Consider the following 21478-nt stretch of genomic DNA (forward strand, 5'->3'; position numbering starts at 1 on the left):
AAATAAAAGTAAATTATTGTAGAAGTCACATTAATTGTTATTTTGGGGGAAAGGAAGTTCTGATGGTGAGGGGCATATGGAAAACATCTGCTGTGATTGGAAAAGTTCTATATCCTGGTTTTGTGGGGGGCATAATGGTGTTGGCCTTGTAAGAATTTACGTATGTGGCTTTCTTTGGGTTATATTTAATAAAACATTTCTTAACATCCTTCATCAGAGGCAGTGGTGCTGACCATGGTTTTTTCAATGTGATCCTGCAGTGAGTCGATGAGCAAGTCTCCCACAGGCTTCCAGCCACTGCGCACAGCCTCCGCCTCCTTCAGGTCAGCATCCAGGTCATCCATGGCTCCCTGCAGGTCTCTGAGCTTCTCCAATGCCTTGTCCACCTGCTTTTGCCAATTGCTAGTCACGGCATTTAGACTTTCCCACTTCTCTTTGACTTCAGAAGACTGTTTGCGCATAGCTTTGGCAATCTTTTGCGCTCTCTCCTCCGGAGTTAATTCTGTGATTAAAAAAAAAAAAAGGAATATATGGAAGCCTGATCAACTCTATATTTTCTATAGCCAAGTGTGATTCTTTATACCAACTCTTTCAAAGGGTTGCTGGAAGGGTACATGGAAACAGTTCTGTGAGTCAGGGGAAGAAGAAATTTCTTCAGATTTCTTCCATTAATTCCCGGCTACTTCTTATAAAAAGAAAATATATAACTTACTTAAAGTAATAAGTGGCCCAGGGGTTTTGGTGACTCTTGCATTTTCATATATTTTCAAACCTTGAAATGTAACAAGATAACTCAAGATGTAAAACAAATTTTTTTTACCATAAATTTAGTTTTGTAAAATCCAAAGACAGGCTTTCATTTCACTGTCCTCAAGAGGAATGGGAAGTATAATTAAGAGAGAAATAGCTTTAAGTTATGAGGAGAAACTCTGAGAAAATCAGATCAATTGATCATGTTCAAAAAAAAAAAACCACCTGAAAGCAAGTAACATATCTTAAGATGCTTCATCATTGCTGAATCTGTGTGGCATTTCAATACAGAGCATTTTCTATAGCCCAGACATGTAGCATGTCTACAAACATTTCAACAGGAAGATGGCAAGATATCAAGGACCATCCTAAGTATTTAATAGAGCAAGAGGGCTTCCAGAATGTCTGAAATAAGGTTAGACTTTCAGATAGGAAAGGGCAGGCATAATGTAAGGCCCTGCCACAGGGAAGGGGCAAGAAAAAAGGTCAAGAGTCTAGAAGACAAAGGATACACACAGGAATGAAAGTCAAGTTCAAAGTGAAGAGTCAGAAACATAGAGATGAGAAGCTGAGGAGGGAAGGGGAATTTGATGGACATAGAGCAGATACTCGTAATAGGCTGCACAGATCTGCAGCTAAACACTCCTGGGCCTTACTACCCTCAATACTCAATGATACCTCCTTTCTTATCCAGCTGGTTTGAAGGATTTCTTGCTTGTCCACTGGAAACTGAGATGCAGTTCAGAAACATACAATCAAGGTAAACTGTAGGTTAATTTAAGACAGAAATTCATATTCTTCTTTGTGATAATGCACCACCTTTTAGTATCGATCACATTTGCAGTATCTACTCCAGTTCAAAATATTTCAAATCATTCATAAAATGAACCCAAGTTCATCTAACTTCCTGGTAAGAGGAACTTCATGGTGAAAAAAGAGGAACTAAAACAAGCTCTTCTAATCTGTCATTTTCATACTCAACATAAATTTGTCTACTTCCCGTATGTCTTTATTTAAGTATTATTTAACAGCCAAATAAAAAAGGACACATATTTCATCTATCTAAATTTCCCAAAAATTCTAGACATCAATATTTAGACTTAAAAGCAGCTGTTATAAATCTCTGGGAACCAAATGGACTATGAAGAGCTTAGCAACCACAGAACTCAGAGTGGCACTGCTAAAATGCAGAGAATCCTGAACAGCCCCTTAGCAGTTGAACTGACCACCAGAAGAAAAAGTGTTATGATATGTAGGTAGGCTGAATACACCAGTAAAAGATAAACAAGGAAAACAAGTGAATTAGAGACTCAGCTTCAAGGAACGTGTACGCTGAGATTCAGTCCAGTACTACAGTCAGGGGAGGGGCTTAGGCAGCCTGGAGAAAAATCCTGAAACATGCAACATGCCAGGACTCCAAGGGTCCTGAGAAAAAACTTTGGGAGGAAAGGTACATCATTAGGAAAACCTGATTTAAATCCTTACACCTTCAAGGTATTTAGAAAATGAGAAATACGTAATACTTATATATATTTTCCATAAATGTTAAATGCTATTTTGGGGATGAAAAAAATCATTTTAATCACCTGATGAGAAAAGGAGTTGACAATTTTTATGATAGCAACACTTGTTTGTTAATAAATCACTCGGGTCTTTTCAAAGACGTATTTTAAGCACCTGTGTTTCACTGACTTTGTAAAAAGAAAAAAATACAGTACCAATTTCAGAACAGATAACTTAATTATGATGATTTTTCCTCAGATAAAGTAAAAACTGTTTCTCAGCCAGTCACTGAATAACCTGGCAGGGAGACACACAGCTTCTTTGTCCTGCAACAAAACACCCAATGCTGGCTACGACTTTTTGTCTTCACTTAATATAAAATCTTTTGATTGAGCAGTTCTTTAGTAGTATTTATTATATAATCCCCACTCAAGCAGCTACTCAAAAGAAAAGAAAAGCTCTATGTTCATTTCACCATCTGCTTGCCAGAAAGGAAACATATTAACTAATCACAGTAGAATAAAATGCCTCCTACTGTAGCAACAATCTCAGTTTAATGCATACTTTAAACCAAGAACAGAGGGCAAAGTATGAAGCTAAACAGAAATTTTCCAGAATGTTTGTGAAACAGGTAATGAGAAGCAACAGGTGAACTATCAAGTTATGACAATTTGGGGTGAAAAAAAAAATAGAAGAACAATTGAAAACAGCAAAAAGGTCTAAAGATGAAAATAAAGGAATATAATTACATTTTGAAAATCCTCTAGTTATTTGAAACTCAAGGACATAGTTTGCTTCAAATTTTCTGCATTTTTTTGGCCCAGTGAATTGTAAAGATCCTCATGCAGAAGTGGAGAATCTTCTAGGCCATTGGTTCTGAATGCTGGGGACTTTAGAAACTACCCTGAGAATAGGTTAGTTTGCTTGCTTGCTTGCTTTTAAATGCTGATCCCCAGGGGCCCTGCACCAAAATATTAAAAGATTCTGATTTAGTTGGTTAGAGGTAAGGGCAGCATGAATATATTTTTTAAACTCCCCAGGTGATTGTAAAGTGTAGCCAGAATGGTGCACTGCCAGCCTACTGGCTTATAAATCGATTCCTGTGGTTCCTGCTGCTGAAGCTCAAGAGTTATTTCCACTCCAGTGAGTTGTTGTGTCATTCCCACGCAGAGCAGGGCCACTAACTACTGAAGGCCCAGAGCAAATGAAGCTCAGTGATAAGAGGGTAATCTAATTTGCATGTGAAAAGGCAGTAATAGAGGCTAATCAGAGAGACGGAGGAAACAGCAGGATAAAACCAAATAAATGTATTAGCAGTTCTCAGACCAGAAGTGTTTTCCTGTGTCACCTGCCTACTCCGGATTGTGTGGTGTGGGTTTCTGGATTTTTTTTGAGAGGCAGAGTGCTGTTTCACTCCCCATTCTCCCATTCTCTTCCCTTCAGACCTTCCCATTTAACTGGTCACTCTTCAAAGGTAGAAGTATATTAATTTTTACATTTATAGTATACATTTATATATAATATAATATACATTATTATAGTTCTTTTACATTTATATAATGAAAAATCACCATTTCTTTATTATGTCACAAAGATATTTTAGGAAGAACAGGTAACTATCTCTTAGGAAGAAGGAAGAGGAGAAAGGAATGATCAATCCTGAAATTTTCTTTCTTGTTCAGTTATCTTTCCTCTTCAAATATGCAGATTAGTTGAACGGCATTTATACCAAGCTCTCCTTCACACCATGGAGAGAAAGACTATAAAACATGGTTCACTGGAATATAGGTGGGAAACAAAGGCCACTCAGGAGGAGAGACCAGACGCCCCCCATCTTGCCCTTTGCTCCAGTATGAACCACATGACCTACTCACCCCAGTTTTACCAAGTGGGAACCTTATTTTCTCATGCTAGGAAAACAGTTTACACCAAGGGGTTCTTTTACCTCTAAAATTCAATTATATATAAGAAAGACAAAGTCATTGTATATCTCTAAGAAGTCTTAACAGTAGAGGGAAAAAAATCTCTTTTTGTGTGCTTACATACAAATTTAAAGTATATGTTTCTCCTATGAAATACTAGTCAAATATATTAGAATCAGCCCAGTTGTTTTAAATAAATATTTTCCATATCTATTGTATTTTGTTTCTCAATTATGGAACTGATATTTATAATCTCCACTGTGATTTTTGTATTGTTAGGTTCTAAAGCCTATGTCACACATGTTATATTTCTTTCCATTGTGATTTTGCAATACCCAGTCTGGGGATTGGCATGTCTTCAATATACAATTTCTGAATTGATTTGGATTGAATGGAATTTTAGCTTTGCTCTTTATTGAGAACATTCAACTTCATAATTTTAGGTGGAAATCTTTCCACTTATTTTTTCTTCTTCCTCCCTACACCCATGTAAAGCATTTATAAAAAGGTTTTTACTCTGACAGGATAACTTTACAAAGTCATTTTCAAATATGATAATTCCAAGTATCTCAACCTGTATCATTTGCTTTTTTTTTTTTGCATGTATTGCAATATGAATGTTTTATTTCACCAAGAGGTAGAAGGGAAATATTAAGACAAACAAATATTTTTAAAAAATTGTACAGAGTAGCATTTTTACTCCTGGACACTATGGTGTTAGGAAAGATTAGGAAATTGTAAGCCAGTTCCAGTATCAACTAGTTATACAGTCATAGATACATTCCTTATCTCTCTGAACCTCAGTTAATATCTATAAAGCTACAGGTACATGCCTGGCACACAGAAGGGGGTCAACAAGGTTAATTCCTTTAATTCTTTTTATTTTATTACTAAGTCTGGGAGGTTTAGACAGTAGAGATTGAAACATAAGCAAACCAAGCTGACTAGCCAATAAAACATCACAGGAAAAAACAAAGCATCCCCTTATCTCTGGAGACTCGACATGATCTCCCTCCCTCACTCGCTCCCTACAGCCTTGTGCTCCATTTCTGTCTCCTTCATGACCAAAAGATGCTTCTGATTAAAATAATGAGAAATATATTCTTCCCCAGTTACCTGATTACATGATTAAGATCAACTCAATCTCTCTAAAATGATCAGTGTTCAAGAAGACCCTGCCCACTTCTTACTGTGTATGATGACTGATGACAATTCATTATGAACCAGATTACAAGGACATCATCGAGATGATTATTGTAATGTTTCTAATTATGTTTCATCTAATAAATGATAAGAATGACAATAAAAAGAGGCTACCAAGAGTGGATTAACCTGCTAACGTGTAGCTTAAATCTTTCAGTAGGGATTTGATAAAGATCATATGGATCCATCCTTGCTGCCAAGGGACTTCTCAAATCCTTCGGACAAAAAAGGATAATGAACAGTTAGATACATTTAGGGAAAAGCAAGAACTCCAAAGTAAAGGGCATTAGGGAATATCCTTCACAAATACGAAAATGCAAGGTATTAAGAGAGGCAGAAAAATGAAGAAGAAAAAGGAACACAGACCACAATGTGCAGGGAGATAAATGGTACTTATGACCAGAAACTAAGGGAGCCAGTACTAGAAGCTGAATACTTTGAAGTTTTACTCTTCTTGTAAAGGGGGTCAAAGTCAATAAACCCAACATGGAACTTAGGAAGAAGGCACAGACCATTAAGAAAAACTGACCTCTAAGGAAAGAATCAGGAATAAGAGAGGCCCTGGAACGTACCTAGCTAAGCAACTTGAGATCAAGCTTTCAATTTTCTGTAACTGAGTACTCCCTGGATTTCCTCACACTAATCACTATTTTGTAATTTACTCAAGTCGGTTATGTGTGCTGGACAGCAGCTGACAATTCACTGTGGGCAAGGGGATGGTACTGAGAGAGAAGAAGAGAAGCTGGGAATGTAAGTTCCAGGAGGGCAAGGACATGTCTGGTTCATTGCCGTATCCTCAGTGTCTAGAATACCGCCTGGCACACGGCACAGTGCCTGGCACATGGAAGCACCTGATAAATTTTGACTTGTGAACATCTATGTTTACTAATTTTGCTTTCTTCTCCCTCCCTTTTTTGGGCAGTAAGTACTTGTTGAATGAATAGATCTCTATAAAATATATTTGACTTGAAAAAAAATTCTCCCCTTTCTCCTGGAAGAATCAAAGGACGGAAGTCTTAAAAGTCTTCCCTTTCCTGTCGCAGTGCTGCCCGTCTCTCCCTAGGCTGCTTCCCTGGTGAACACAGCAGCTAAGATTGATCAAGCTGCAAAAGAAGTCATAAAGTATCTACCCAAGTTTAGCCACTCTTATAAAAGAAGTTAAGTATATCTTATGTTTATTTACTGCCATAATAAGTAAGAATTTAATTAAGAGGAGAATGTATGCCTTTGCTAGGATTATGCTTTTTAAAAAGTTAGCAAACCCTCTAATTCACTCGTGAAGATTCCAGCTTTCAAGAGGAATAACAGGAACGACAAAATAAGTACACCACCACATTAAGAGTTTGGCATTCTCCTATTCTTTATGTTTAAATCAGGAGGTAATATCCCAGATGTTGATGACAGTAAAATACATATATGGAAATTATTGCCATCTTTTTTATGAGGCAAATGTGATTTATGGATTGTTGTAACAGGGATTAGAGAATATAACAGATGGTGAACAATTAATTTAAAATGTTGTGTCAATCAAACTAACCTTTGTTATCCATTATTCTTCATCAAGAATGTTGATTTGTTTATTTAAATCAGATTTCATTACAATGGCATTCATCAGCATGCAACAAAGTATTTGAAATTTTTACCCAATCAATGGGCTTATTATTCAACTGACTCACTATATGTTAGAAAAGCTGAAGACTAGATTTATTACATCCATACATCCATCATAGAACTTTAATTTTGGAAGGATCACATTGCTCCTCTGTAGTTAAGAACACTAAAAAAGAGAGTAACACTATATTTTTCTGAGCTTTTTCACGCATTACAACTTTACTAATCTAATTTGGGCTTGAGAAGCTAATTAAATTATTGTCTTGGTCTAGAGGCCTGAAAGCAATTACTTATCCTTTACATTTTTTTCACATTTTTATATCAAAATTAAAAAGACAAAGTCTAATACTGCCTAAACATAGTCTCTCTTGATGCTAGGAAATAAGTGAACTGGTATGTTATTCTATTAAGCAGCCTGTTATTTCATTAAAAAAAAACAACAACAGTAAAGGGAAAAGCAAAAGGCTATAAACATAATTATTTTATGAAATTTTTTTAAGTACAAGAACATAGAAAATTTTTCCTACTGAATATCTAGAAGCACTTAGGATTACTGGGGTGGCTAAGACCTATGGTGGTTAAGAGCATCAGGTTTAGTGACAAACCAGAGTTGGTGCTTTGTCTCTGTTACACAGGTGGCAATCTGATTCCAAACCTCAAAGTCTCGGTTTTCTCATCTACTGAGTGGCTCATGACAGTACTCACACTCGAGGAGACGCACCCTTGGTTGTGAGACTATAGTCGCATATGTTCTTGTTAGCAACATATATACTGATGCACTATCATGAGAATTTAAGGAAATAAGGCACGTGAGGTGCCTGGCACAGTGCCTGGCACATGGAAGCACCTGATAAATGTTACTTCTGAACATCTATGTTTACTAATATTGCTCTCTTGTCCCTCCCTCTTTTGGGCACTGATTACTCCTCCATCTCACATTATGTTTATAAAGGGCATCTGCCAATCCCAGCAGACCCTGAGTTGCATGTGGCTCAAGCTGAGTCAGCCAGAGCCCCCTCCTAGGACGTGTTGGGTCTGAAGAAGGACTACCCCTCCCTCGTATGAGGTGGCGAGGCAGAAGGTCACAGGGAAGCTAAAAATGAAAACATGTGGAGAGAGGCAGAAAGAAAAAGTCGAGAAAAGGCTTCTGGTGACATTCCAGTCCCTGTGGCCACCTGTGAGCTTGCCCTTATTATAACCTGGCCATGGGGGCTAATACAGTCTCCTCTCGTGCCTTAGCTTATGGAAGGTGGTGTCTGTCATTTACAATGCATGGAGCTCTAATTAATACGGTGGTGTTAGGGAAACAAAACTGCCCTGGGAAAAAACACCCATTCATTTTACTAGCCTAATTACTTATGTTAGGTAATGTGTACTTTGGTCCGATTTTATGAGATGCAAGGAAATAATTACTGCCATCTTTTTTATGTAATTTATTCAAGTCAGTTATGTGTGCTGGACAGCAGCTAACAATTCACCTTAAGTTATACCAAGAATCAGTATAAAGGAACTTCAAATGTAAATTATATGATAATTTTACAATTTCACTCATTTAATGATCATGAAATTATATTTGCACAAGTTTGCTAATATAGGCATAAAATGGACTGATAGTAGATGGAGAAATGTTATTTATTACATCTTTGTTATATCATAAAATATATGAGATTACACATACAAGAAAATGCTCCTAATAATTAACTTTCCAAAATATTATGAAACATTTAATAATTAAAAGAAAATAGTCACCCTGAATTAAACTATTAACTACTACTAAATATACACAGCCAGTTGTCAAAGACCAAAAAGGAAAAACTTAATCGACACATAACTTTTTAACTGAAAAGATGATTATTATTAACCATTAATTATAGGTACAATCACAAACAACTATATAAAGTTGTATATAAATACATATATACATACAACTATAAATTAATGGACACACTAAAGTAATAGCTGTTTTTTTCTATGACTGTCATTTAAATGAAATAAAATCAACTAATCAACTACACTGGGGTGAAAAAGAAATAATGTTCAGACAGCCTATAATAATAGTTGTAGCAATAGTAATGACTTCAGTGGAAAAATTTTTTTAAAGACTCATGGAGAAATTAACAAATAAAAAATGCAGTCTTTTTTATCCTAAAAATCAAAAGCTGAACAGGGGAAAGAGCTTTTCTACACTCAGTTATATACAGTGAATTGTACAATGTTCTAAACACTCTTAGAGATGAAATATCCTATTAAAGTGTTGGCTGTTTTATTTAGGAATTGATACCACAACCTCAAATCATAAAATATGTGTGTGTGCATGCCTGCCTCTCTATGTGGTGTGGAGAGAGGCATTTAGACATAAAGCTCTAACTCCCTTGTGCAAATTTGACCTTTGACCTAAGCTGTAGGAAACGAGTAAGGAAGAAGGCACATGTATTCCCTGACTGCCTCAAGAATTGGAGGCAGGAGTGGGCTAAGGCGGCAGGTGGCTGAGTCCCACAGAATCCTTGCACGTCTACCTTCACTAAGCAGCTGTGTGGTTTTCAAAGGTATTCAAATCTAGGACTGGGAAAAGCAAGGGGAGGCTGGGAGAAAAGAAACATTTCTGCAGGGTTAGGAGTCTCTAGCCACTGAATATCAAGAAGGAGCTAGGAGGTCAGTGGCTAATGAGCAGAGAGAGAGGAGATAAAAAAGGAAGTGGTGAGTAAAAGCCAGCAGAAAACGCAGGGGGTAAGGAAAATCACCAACATAGAAGCTTAGTAGTCTGTTCCTGAATCTACCGTACATTAGCTGGTGACCTTGGTCAGCACCACAGTATCTTCTTGACTTAAAAGTTTTCATTAAAAAAAATGTTTTTAATAGACATACTGTATGATCTGCCCAATGCATTGGGCTAGTTAGGAGAACACGAAGTGGTTTGAGTACAAAGAATGATACAAATGAGATGAGAGATTTATTGTTCTATTCTATTTTTTAACAGATATGAACCAGGTGATTAAAGTAAAATGAAAAACAATTCAACTGAGCTCAAAGAGAAAATTATACACTGACACGATAGAGACTAAATCAAATTAAACAGTTCCATACAGCTCCAACAAGATCAGGGGACTCCTGACAAAGTTGTGAACTTTGTAAAATTTCTGTAATTATTCAGGTAATTTGGGTTCAATTAAAAGTTATAGTTACTTAGTAACCATTCACAAACACACTGAGTTAGTCTGGATGACTTGTGTCCCAGCTACATTTCACCCATCTGGCCCTGTTTTTTTTAACGGTTGCCATTTTGGAAGGAAATTTACTAAAATATCATATAAATTCCCATGCCTTCTCTTAACTGATTTATATTCTGTCTTCAAAAATAGACCATAACTCATAGCTTCAGCTTTTCTTTTATTGTAAAGCCCCAAAGCCTACTGTTTTATTTTATTTTAGAATTCTCATATATCCTTTTTGTAATTTTGTCTCTCCTTATTACTCTCACATTGTCAACAGTCATCACTTCTCACTGTCACCCTTTTCCCCCGTCCTGTCATTTCCATTTTGCTACATACCCATACTTTATTGGTCCAACAAGTCAAACTAGTTACAACAGTGTCTAAAGTCAGAGTCAATACCTCTGAGAGAGGAGCTGTTCTATGAGTTAAGAATAGGATCATCTTATATTTCTATGTAATATCAGTCTTGGCTGCTCAGGTCATTTGTCACATTCTTTAAGATTCTCAATAAATGAGAAAGGTGACTGAGCAAGGGAAGGGTTGAGCTCTGGCCACAGATATTGGTAACAGACAGAGAGATGACAGGTGTTACAGGAAAAACAGAGGAGGGCCAGGACAGGAATGTGTCCAGGAAGACACACAGCCCGTGCTAAGTGGGACAGGATGAGCAGGTGCTGGGCAGGAAAAGGAGGAGGAATCGTAGATCAGGCAAGAGGGACCCAAGGGCAGGCAAGACCAGGATGATGGGCAACTGGATAAAGGTGAGGAAGACCATTACCTGAAAGATATCATGAGAGGTCTGGTATCAAATGAACATTAATTTGGAGCAGAGAGGCATGGGATGTTACTGCACCAGAAAACTGAGGCCAAATCCCTGAGCAACTTTGCATGCCAGGTGAAGGGGCTCAGATCCCATTCCAGGGGCTACTGGCAGTTTATAAACCACAAGGGAGCAAATGCCAGTTCTGAGTTTGAGGTATATTGCTGCATCTATGTTGATATAGAGAAACCAATTAAGAAAGTTTGCAATACTCCTAGCAAAAGATGATAAGGGCTGAAAGCAGGGCAATGACATTAGCAGTGATTTTAAATATTTAAAATGTATTGTTACTGAGAGAGTAGATCTTACAAGTTCCCATCATAGGGAAAATACAATTTGTTACTATGTGTGATGATAGATGTTAACTAGACTTATTGTGGTAATCATGTCCCAATATATACATATATTAAATCACTGTTATACACCTGAAACTTATACAATATTTCATGTCAGTTGTATCTCAATAAAACTGGAAAGAAAAAGGAAGTATCTAGCAGAGCAGACTTGGTGGGATTCTTTGTCAGCAACTGATCATTTGATTGAAATGGTTTGCTTATTTATAATAGCAGAACAACTCATACCTATGATTCTCAGTAATAAAATAAAACTCCACAGGCTATCATTATATACACACACACACACATACATATGTGATACTATAAGATAATTGATAATGAAAAATATGAAAAAAGGAGATGGGAGGGAAAAAGACACTGGGAGAAAAACCACTGGGAGAAGTATTTTCTGGAATAATTACAGTAAAGAGATGGACCTACTTTAGTGGGCGACTATGGCATCATACACAAAGCATATGCAGTAAACAAATGCTTATTAAATAGAATTTTAAAAATCATGTGATTTCTCCCTACCCTGTTGCCTGCAACACTGAGTATTTTAAGTAGTGTCACAAAGACTGCTAATGTTTAAATGCTCTCTACTTCTGATAGCTCTACATACGTCACGGTGAACAACAAAAGTAGACAAGCTATTACAGATAACTTTCTTTCATTTATTTTTAGCACCAGGTAATATCACCCAGCATTACAGAAAATATCAGGAAAGGAGAAAGTATGAATATTGCCAATTGTTAAAAACCCCAAACCAAAAAAAAAAAAAAGTAAAGTTAAATTGACATGACTTTCTTCTTGTCCCAAACATAGTATTTTAAATGGGGCTTTAAAAATTCTGAATGTAACAGCAAAATAAAAACTCAAAAAACAATACACCTTAGCCCTTAAACTTTCTGACCACCAAGGAGGAGAATTTACAGTAAAGTGAAGCTTTCGTGATACAATAACACATTTTACTGCTATGAAGTAGCTTATTATAAAAATGTTTTCTCTATTCTTTGGAAAGTACTGGGGAAGCAAAGAGATGAGAAAAGCAGATTTAAGGTAGATTTTAAATCGGATAAGGTGAGACAAGTGAACTTATTTCTTTTGCAAGCTTAAATAAGAACTGTAATAGTGACTTCTTCCTGGCAGTATTAAGTTGAAAGGTTCTGCCCGATTTTGCAGGGCCTCTGTAATCTGAACCAGACAGCACGTACAAGCGCACACTTCCTATCCAGGCAGAAGCCCGGAACCCCCTGGCCAGGCTGCTCTGCCGACCTCTCTGACACAGACACTCTGCTCCTCACTGCTGGACGGCCACTTCTAATGGTCCTGTTCCAGCCTGGTCATCCCGTTCCCTGAACCTAATCACTTCCTATCCGTCCCTGACAGTGCTCGGCCCATGCAGGCATTCATTTAAAAACTATGTAGTAAGCACCCACTGTGTGCATGTGTGTGTGTGTGTTGTGTGCGTACGTGTATGTGTGTGTGTGATACACATATAACAGACTACTCAGAAGGAATAACTCTTCAAAGATAGACAGAAACAGTGAGTTGCAGACTCGTGGGTTCATTGGAAAATGGAGACTCAGCAATGACTCAAGTGTCCAGTACACTGGTTGGAAAGATAGTGATACGACCGGCAGAAAATAAAAACTAATGTTAGAGAAGGTAAGAGATGTGGTGTGTGTGTGTGTGTGTGTATGTGTGCACATACACATATAAAACTAGGTTTAAGGGGTCAAGAGAACGATGATCTTGATGGGAAATTTATTCAGATGGAAGTAGATCTTCCCTGAGACAGAAAGAAAGGGAAATGGCTATTTGTCCAAATGACTGATCCATCTTCAGTTACAGTCAAAGAAAGTATTTTCCAACTGTACTTTCCTCAAAAGTAATAAACACTCATGAATTACACTGCTGAACACAGCATGAGACAGTCTTGCAGGTCTGCTTTTACTATATGAAGTGAATGATGGAAAAATATTTTGAATGGCATGTTTATTTTTTAAAATGTCTTGGAATGCTTTTATTGCCAGCAACAAAAATTCATAATAAAGACAGATGTTGGCCCCCAAATTCATGTCTTAAATTTACTATGTGATTTATTGCTATTTGCTAATAAGGTAGTTATTTTTTCAATTTTAAGCCAAAGTACATAAAAACTACAGGTTATTTTTAAATAAATTATATTGTCTGCTTGTAAAAGAAAGGGGCTTTAGTGTCTTAGTTTAAAAAGTAATCTTGAGAAACAGGTTTAAAAAAAAAATCTGACTTTATAGATATTAAAAGATTTTATATATTTACTATTGTATTTTAAATACCAGTCTACTTGTAATCTGTTGAAGAATGTAAATTTTTATTTCTCAAATTATTCTTAGTTATAGCATGCCATTTAATAAATCAATTATTCTGCAGTTAATTTCCTTTGAAAGTAATGACATTGATGTAAACAGCCATTTGGTTTATTAATTTAAGAATGTAGATATTTACTAAATAATAACATGTTGATTTAAGTACTATTTAGAAGAAAATGTTTAGTCTCAGATACTGAAAGGCTGTCAGGAAATTACCTACTTGGTTTCAGGTTTTTGTTGTCCTCATGTGTTTTTTATAATACAGGAAAGAAACCGTTCTCACCTGTTTTTGATTGTAGGTTTCTTCTTGGTTCTTCAGGGGCCTCAATTGGCTGATCAGCCAGGAAAACTCGAGCTTGGTCAATGGCATTTAGGACAGAATACTCCTTCTCCTTTAACTCCCGTCTCAGCACCTTTGCAAAGAGAAGCAGAAGTTGAATTTGTAACCTACTGCATTCACCAAGTAACAGAACATTTTCAATTAGAATACTTCTGACCACACTTGTCAAGGGAAGACTAATAACCCTTTAAGCAAGGTTAGAAGGGAAGGTAAATTTTACACATAAGAATGATGAAGCATGTAAATAAAAGCAAGAGGATGATTATTGCAGAACTTAAATGTGCAACAAAAACAAAAAAACCTTTTCAATATTCACCTAAGGGAAACAGTTATAGTATATTTGAACTTAAGCAAAATATACTTTTAGAGTGATCACTTCTGTCAGATTGCTAAAATATAATAGCCTGTCCAAAGATACCTTTTTCTTGTAAGACTGACTGACAAAAAAAAAATTGCACCTAATGGTACAGAAGAAGGCAATTTCACAAGTAGTAATGAGATCCTCAGAAGTCTTTTACATGTGTTAGAATATGTTACGGAAAAAAATTAAGAAATAGAAACCAATCAAAGTACATGAAATCTAAACCAAAGAGAACACATTAAAGACAGTCTCCAATTATCTTAAAATATGTTCCATCTCCCATGCTGAGACAATTACGATTTTTCGCATGTGAGGTTTTTCATGCAAATCTATGATTCTCAGAACAGTCTGTCTTTAGTACTTTCATTCTTTTACGTAGGGATAAACTTTAACCTCTGCACCTATAAAATGTTTGGTGATTAACACTCTAATTGGCTAGGGTTTAAAACCAACAGAAACTCAGTCATTGACTACTGCAAGATAAGAGGAAATGAAGATTTTTTCTCATGTGCTATTTTAATAAATCAAATCAGAATTGTTGTTAATATTGTCACTCTCATAAAATCATAAACACCTAATGGCTCTCATATTTGGCTTTTAGTACAGTTCCCTGGCAATGCCTTATGAAAACTCAGTTTTCATTTTCTAAAATATTGTACTCTCATAGTGTTTCAGAATCAAAGTCTTTTCTTTCTGAATATAACTATTTTTTACAATAGCATTTGATGTCACTATGTTGGTCTTAACAGGCTAAATCTTCATCTTCCAGAGTAATGTCAAAGAAGAAAATCTAGAAATACCGGAATAGTCATCTGATATAAAATACCAGAGCCAGACACCAGGAAACACTGGTCAAGAATTTAAAAGAGAACTTCCTGGGTGTGGAGGAAGAAAAGAGATGGAGCGACAGAATGCTGTTTTTTGTGATAAGCACTGTAAATGTTATTTGACTTCGAAACTATGTACAATTTTTAGTCTGACAAAAAATTACATTAAAAGAATAAAATTGAAAAACAACAAAGGCACCGACTCACAGCTAAGACACAGCCATAAAGAACAGGAGATGCAATGAAATAAACTTTCTTTAATATTCCATAAATCCATTTATGTGTCTGTCATAGCATCTATTTAACTGAAGATGGACGGTGAAGCCAAGCACGTGCCTATCAATTTCCAGACCAATTATCAGCCATGAGCATTATGTCACTACACGGGGAAAAAGCGACAAAACCTCTACCATCTCTATTCAAAAAAAATGCAGCTTGTGCAGAAGTCCCAAGGTACGCTATTCCAGGAGAACGAGATGACTTTCTGACATTTCAGATTTCTGATAAAAGTGGAAATAAGAGACACAAGAGAAATGGGGAAAATACATTTTCAGTCCAGAAAAATATATTCACATTGATGGGTGTTGAGCCAACTCCTTTAACTTAGATTATTGTGTTGTTCTAGCAATAAGCTCCAGATGAATGAAAATACTCTTCTTATTTACTTCCCAAACCACCTGGAAATATAAAATGTAAAATAATGATACGCAAGGCAGGCTGCTTAAAAGATGGTAGTGAAAAAGAGGGAGCAACGCAGCCGAATCATTTCTACAATTTTTAGTGATATCGAGAGCATTTATTCTCCAAACCCAAACCTAACCAGTAAATGTGGGAGGTAAACGTGGGGTAAAATTCTTAACGTGATGTGCAAGGGCTGTGCTGGATTTCCTCTTTTGCAAAGGGAAGCAGCAGGAAGAACACCTCCTCAGATGTGGTTTATCCGAGAGGATGAAGGAACCACAGACAGTATTTAGAGACTTGACACAAGAGAGAAGCCAGGAAACACCAATTGGCTGAGGAGGTGGAAGGAAATTAAAAACTGAGAGAAGACGGACCATAAAGGAATGTGACTCAGAAAGGAGAGCAGAAGCAGTACTGGTCCTCTGCAAACATGAAGTGATTATGGGGCATAGATTTCAGAGGGTGAACCCAGATCTTACAGCAGAGGAAGCAGATGAGATGATCCACATGACAGGTTGGTATAGTGAGTCCTGCTGGGGTTCTGGATTTCCATTACTCCACAAAATGTACAAGTCCTGACAGGGTTCTGGATTGCCGTTAGGCCACAAAATGTGCACTGCACAGGGGTATAGGGAGGAGAGATGGCAAAGGAGAGATTTGTCTTCAAACTATCTCTAGAATTTCAAAAATCCAAATGGAAACAGATGTCTGTCTACAGAAAGGATACCTGGAAAAACTAGCCTGTCAGCTCCCTTGGTTGCTGGGATTTTGTCCGTTTAACACAGATGCTCTCATGATGGGTCATTTCACCAACTGGCTGTTTGCTCTGCCTGAAAGCTCTTTCCACAGATACCCACATGGCTGGCTCCTCAGCACATGAGGCCTTCTCAGTGAGGACTGCCCCCCCTGCTTAATGGGAATCCCAGCTTTCTATCCCTTCCATTTCCCACCCCATCACTCTGCTTAACTATTTGTATCTTTCCTGCATGTATCACCTTCTATGATGCAAGGCAGGCATATAGTTATGACGCTTATTGTTTGTCTCTCTCAGATAAAATATAATCTCTACAAGGCAAGGACCTTTTCTGGATTTTTCACTGTGGTGAACAAAAGGCACCCACATCAGTGCCCTGGGGTTTATAGAGCTCGGGTTGCAGAAATGCTTCCTAGTGGACATGATATCTAAACTGAGTGTTGCAAAGCAGGAAGGGAACTCTCAATCGAGGAAATGAAGCATTAGTGCAAGAAAAAGGGGGTTTGACAGTGTGTGCAGTGAGGGAATGTTTGGTGCTGAAGAGGTGGGCAGATACAGGTCATGAAGACCACTGTATGGTGTCCTAAGCATCTGAGACTTAACCAGTTGTGAGCACTGGGAAGCCACTGAAGAACTCGACAAGGTCAGGCAGGATGATGGTGAGATTTACATTTTTGTTTTATATAGTATCATTGTAACAGCCCCTAGAGTCATGAAAAACAAGTCTGATTCCAAGAAAGTCCCACAGGAATGGAGAATCTATTTTCCTTTCCAACCACATTAAACTCCAGCACTTCAGAAAACTATCCTCTCTGCACAGGGTGTTGGCAGGGCAATGTCTCATGAACTCCTTTGATGTGCCAAGGGAGGGAAAGTAGAGACGGCAAGCGTGGGCAGGTGGGAATGACACCAAGTGAGAAAAATGTGGGGCTCGAGCCAGAATGCCAACTCACCACCCAAATATCCTAGGGAAGAGTTGCATTGAATAATATCTATTCATACTCTATTTTGCAAATTTAGTTTTGTTATTCAATCTGTCCTATTGCAATTATATTTAATTACATATCAGAAATGACTTTAACTTTCAACAGCACTACACATAGAATCATTTCACCATCCTTTACCTCTCATTAAACAAAAAAGAAAACCAGTGTTCCCTAACCACCTGGTGCATTAATGATAAGATAATTAGACTTCAAAGGAGTTGTTTAGTATACACAGCTACAAAGTGGCATTCAGCTTTAGGTTCTAATATCACATGACTCGATATTTGGGCAGCCTTAAATGAGTATAACATAATCTAACTGGAATTTCTTTCTACTTTAATGACTTTTTATTTTCATTCAAAACAATTCTGTTCTCAGGCAGTAACAAGTATCGGCAATGATGTGAAGACGTTGGAATCCTCATACACTGCTGGTAGAATGATAAAATGGTGCAGCCTCGTTGAAAAACAATTTGGCAGCTCCTTAAAATGTTAAACACAGAGTTACCATAAGACCCAGAAATTCCACTCCTAGGTAAAAACCCAACAGAACTGAAAGTATATGTTCACATAAACACTTGAGCATGAATGTTCATAGCAATATTATTCACAACAGCCAAAATGTGGACACGACCCAACATTCATCAACTGGTGAATGGATAAGCAAAATACTATAGATCCGCACAATGGAATCATATTCAGCAATAAAAATGGATGAAATGCTGATACATGCTACACTATGGATGAGTCTTGAAAACATTATGCTAAGTGAACAAACTGATATGCAAGAGGTCATCACTAGGAAATGCCCAAATAGGTTAAGTGTAGAGAGACAGAATGTAGATCAGTGGTTGCTTAGGGCTGGAAGACTGGGAGAAGAATGGAGGCGTGACTGCCTATGGATTTGGGGTTTCTTTTGGGGATAATGAAAATGTTCTCAAACTATATAGTGATGGTGGTTATTCACAGCTCTGTGAATATATTAAATGCCACTGAGTTGTTCACTTTATTAGAGAGAATTTCATGGTGTATATATATTATCTCGATAAAGTTATGATTGAAATAAAGTGATAATTCTGTTCTTTCTCCCAAAAAACGTTGTCTAAGCAATCTGTTTCTTTTCTAACCCCTATCCCCACCCATCTGCAGGGCAACAGTTCATCCCATACAGTTAATATGTTATCACCTCAGAGCTCCCAGAGCACTTCCTATTTCTCTCAAGAGCTCATCCTGATATATTGTGACCATGCATCTGTCCCCTCCATTCAACTGTCAGTGCTTCCAGAGTAAGGCTCATATCTGACTCACTGGAAATTCTCCTTAGTGCCTGCCTAGACATGTATAGAAAATACTCAATAAATGCTTTGGGAGTAATGATAAAAGAAGGAATGCTTTCAGAATTAAATACTGTGTAGGATTCCAAATATGGCAGACCAAAATATAACAAAGCCCCCAAATCCCACTATCCTAAATTTAAAAATTACTGGATTCCAGTTAGCTCTGGATTATTTAAACTATCCACTTTGCAAATTATTGGTAAATAATTTTTGATGCAAAGTTAGTTTTCTTATATCATCTATTTGCTAGTAAAAACCAAAAATTTTACTTTGCTGGTGATCATTACTTAGTTAATACAAGTATCTTTTTCTCTCCCAAGATAAACAAGGAATGTTATCTCACTGAAAAGGTGGCATGGGCTCACTCTACCTTCCCCCTTTTATCTACATCCTAATCCATGAGGTAACGGCATAGGGCATAGTTTCAAAACTACTGCAGTCATTAGATTGAAGGTTATGTCCATTGTTACTACTGTGTATCAAATCCATCTAAAATGTATGGCTTTAAACAATGACAATTTATTTTTCATGGTTCTGTGGCTTGGCATCTGACCCGCTCTTCTGCCAGTGCCACCAGGGATTACTCCTGAGGCTATAGACATCTGTGGCTTGAAGGGGGTTGGAAGTCCAAGATGGGCTCACTCACAAGTCTGGAAATGATGGCTGGCTGCTCACTACTGGCTGGCATACCTCAGTTTCCCTCTCTGTGGTCTCTAATAGCTGAACAGGCTGGACTGAGCTTCTGGAATGCATGGTGATTAGTGTTCCCAGAGGGCAGAGGGAAAGCTGCAAGATCTCCTAAGGCAAGCTCTAGAACAGCTCTGTCCAGTGTCATTTCTTCACTGATAGAAATGTTCTAAAACTATGCTGCCCAACATGACAACTACTGTTACTGGTGCTCTTTGGTCCTTGCATTACAACTAACACCACTGTAGAACTGAATTAAAGATTTTAGCTAAGTTTAATTTCATACAATAGCTCAGGGTTTCTATATGAGATGGTGCAGCTCTAGAATTTGCACATCACTTCTGGTACATTCTATTGTTTGAAGCAAGTCATAAGGCCAGCACAGCTTCAAGAGAACAGAGAGATGTAATGCATCTCTCAGTGAGGAGAACAGCCATGATCATCTGCACAGGAGCTAAGATACAGAAACACATGATTCATTACTATAACAACCTGCCACAGAGGACAAGGTGGAAAGGGAAAATTGGGGCAGGTATATGGGTTGGTGATATTTTATATGCGTGGTCACGGAAGCCAGCTCCAAGATAGTGCTGTTTGAAGAAAGATCTAAAGGAAGTGAGGGAGCCAGACATAAGAGTATCTGGCTGAGCCATCCAGGCAGAGGGGACTACAAGCTCAAAGGCCCTGAGGAAGGGCTTGCCTGGCTTGGCAGGATGGTACTGTCAGAGCTCAGTGAACCAAGGATGTAAATGTAAAACTATTTGTGTACGATGAAAGCTAGAGGGAAGCAAGTCTTTGTGGTTGATAGGAGAGACACCTAGTTAACCACAAACTTCTTCACACAGCAGACATCCGGCTACTGTACTGACTCAAGGTTTGGCCACTGACCTGTAAGTGCTGTATGTGGCAACCTGTCAAAAAGCTTACACGTTTTCCATTCTCATAGATAACTGGAAAGCCCTCAATCCCCCTTCCAGACAAGCACATGTAAAATGAAGCCTTAGCCTACAAGCAGTAGACCAGGGATCAGTTTTAACAAGGAAGAAGATACAAAATAATTCCAAAATCTAAAGTTAACATTGTATTCTAAAAGCCACATGCTCCAAGGTGTTTAATATAAGGGGACAGGGTCTCAGATACCTCAAAAGTTAAAAATAATAAATGGAGAGTACAATGATTATCCCATGGCCATAAGAAAATGTTTGATTCCTCTTCCATCTGAAGATGGCATGAGAATATATAAATCTTTTCCAACAAAGATTTCCACCAAAATAAGAGTGTCAAAACACATATTATATTCATACAACCTATAATGAAATATGCTAGGTACAAAAGGAGATAGCAGCTAATCAGCCATGATCCCAACCCTTTATAGAACCTAGTCTAAAGAGGAGCAAAGGATGCTAGTCAGAATGTGGTAAGAGCCACAAATCTTTGAGAAAGGTGAAAATAGGCACTCAGGAAATATACAGAGGCTGGAGAGAGGTGGAGGGGCTACAAGCAACCTTCTTGAATGCATGCGAACTATGTGTTGAAAAAGAAAGTGGAATTAGATTAAAGGTAATTAAGGGAAAAGGAATCCAAGAGAACAGAATGAGCAGGGAATCTAGTCTCTCACTGTTTTCCCCTGTTAAGTAGCTTCTGCATGCTCTTTTAAAATAAATAAAGCCCTGCAATGTCGGATTAATGAAGACCTGATCCAAGTATCAGAATTTAACAACTAATAAAATCAGTATTTCATTTTCAACAGAATTTCTATGAGCTCCCCAGAGTCCACCGTTTAGCAGAGTCCACCT

At 37.5% G+C, this 21478-nt stretch overlaps 1 protein-coding gene across 15 annotated transcripts in view; it reads right to left on the reverse strand.

Moving 5' to 3' along the window:
* The window catches only part of UTRN (utrophin), a 483718-nt gene that overhangs the window by 88440 nt on the left and 373800 nt on the right, over positions 1-21478 (reverse strand). For all 15 annotated transcript variants that reach the window (XM_036906868.2, XM_036906866.2, XM_057489131.1 and 12 more), the window contains 2 exons: positions 13994-14123; positions 234-502 (listed from right to left, as the gene is read on the reverse strand). In XM_036906868.2, the coding sequence (XP_036762763.2) occupies positions 234-502; positions 13994-14123 (399 nt within the window). The remainder of the gene's footprint in view (positions 1-233; positions 503-13993; positions 14124-21478) is intronic.

The sequence above is a fragment of the Manis pentadactyla genome, chromosome 12 (assembly GCF_030020395.1).
Source record: "Manis pentadactyla isolate mManPen7 chromosome 12, mManPen7.hap1, whole genome shotgun sequence".
NCBI lineage: Eukaryota > Metazoa > Chordata > Mammalia > Pholidota > Manidae > Manis > Manis pentadactyla.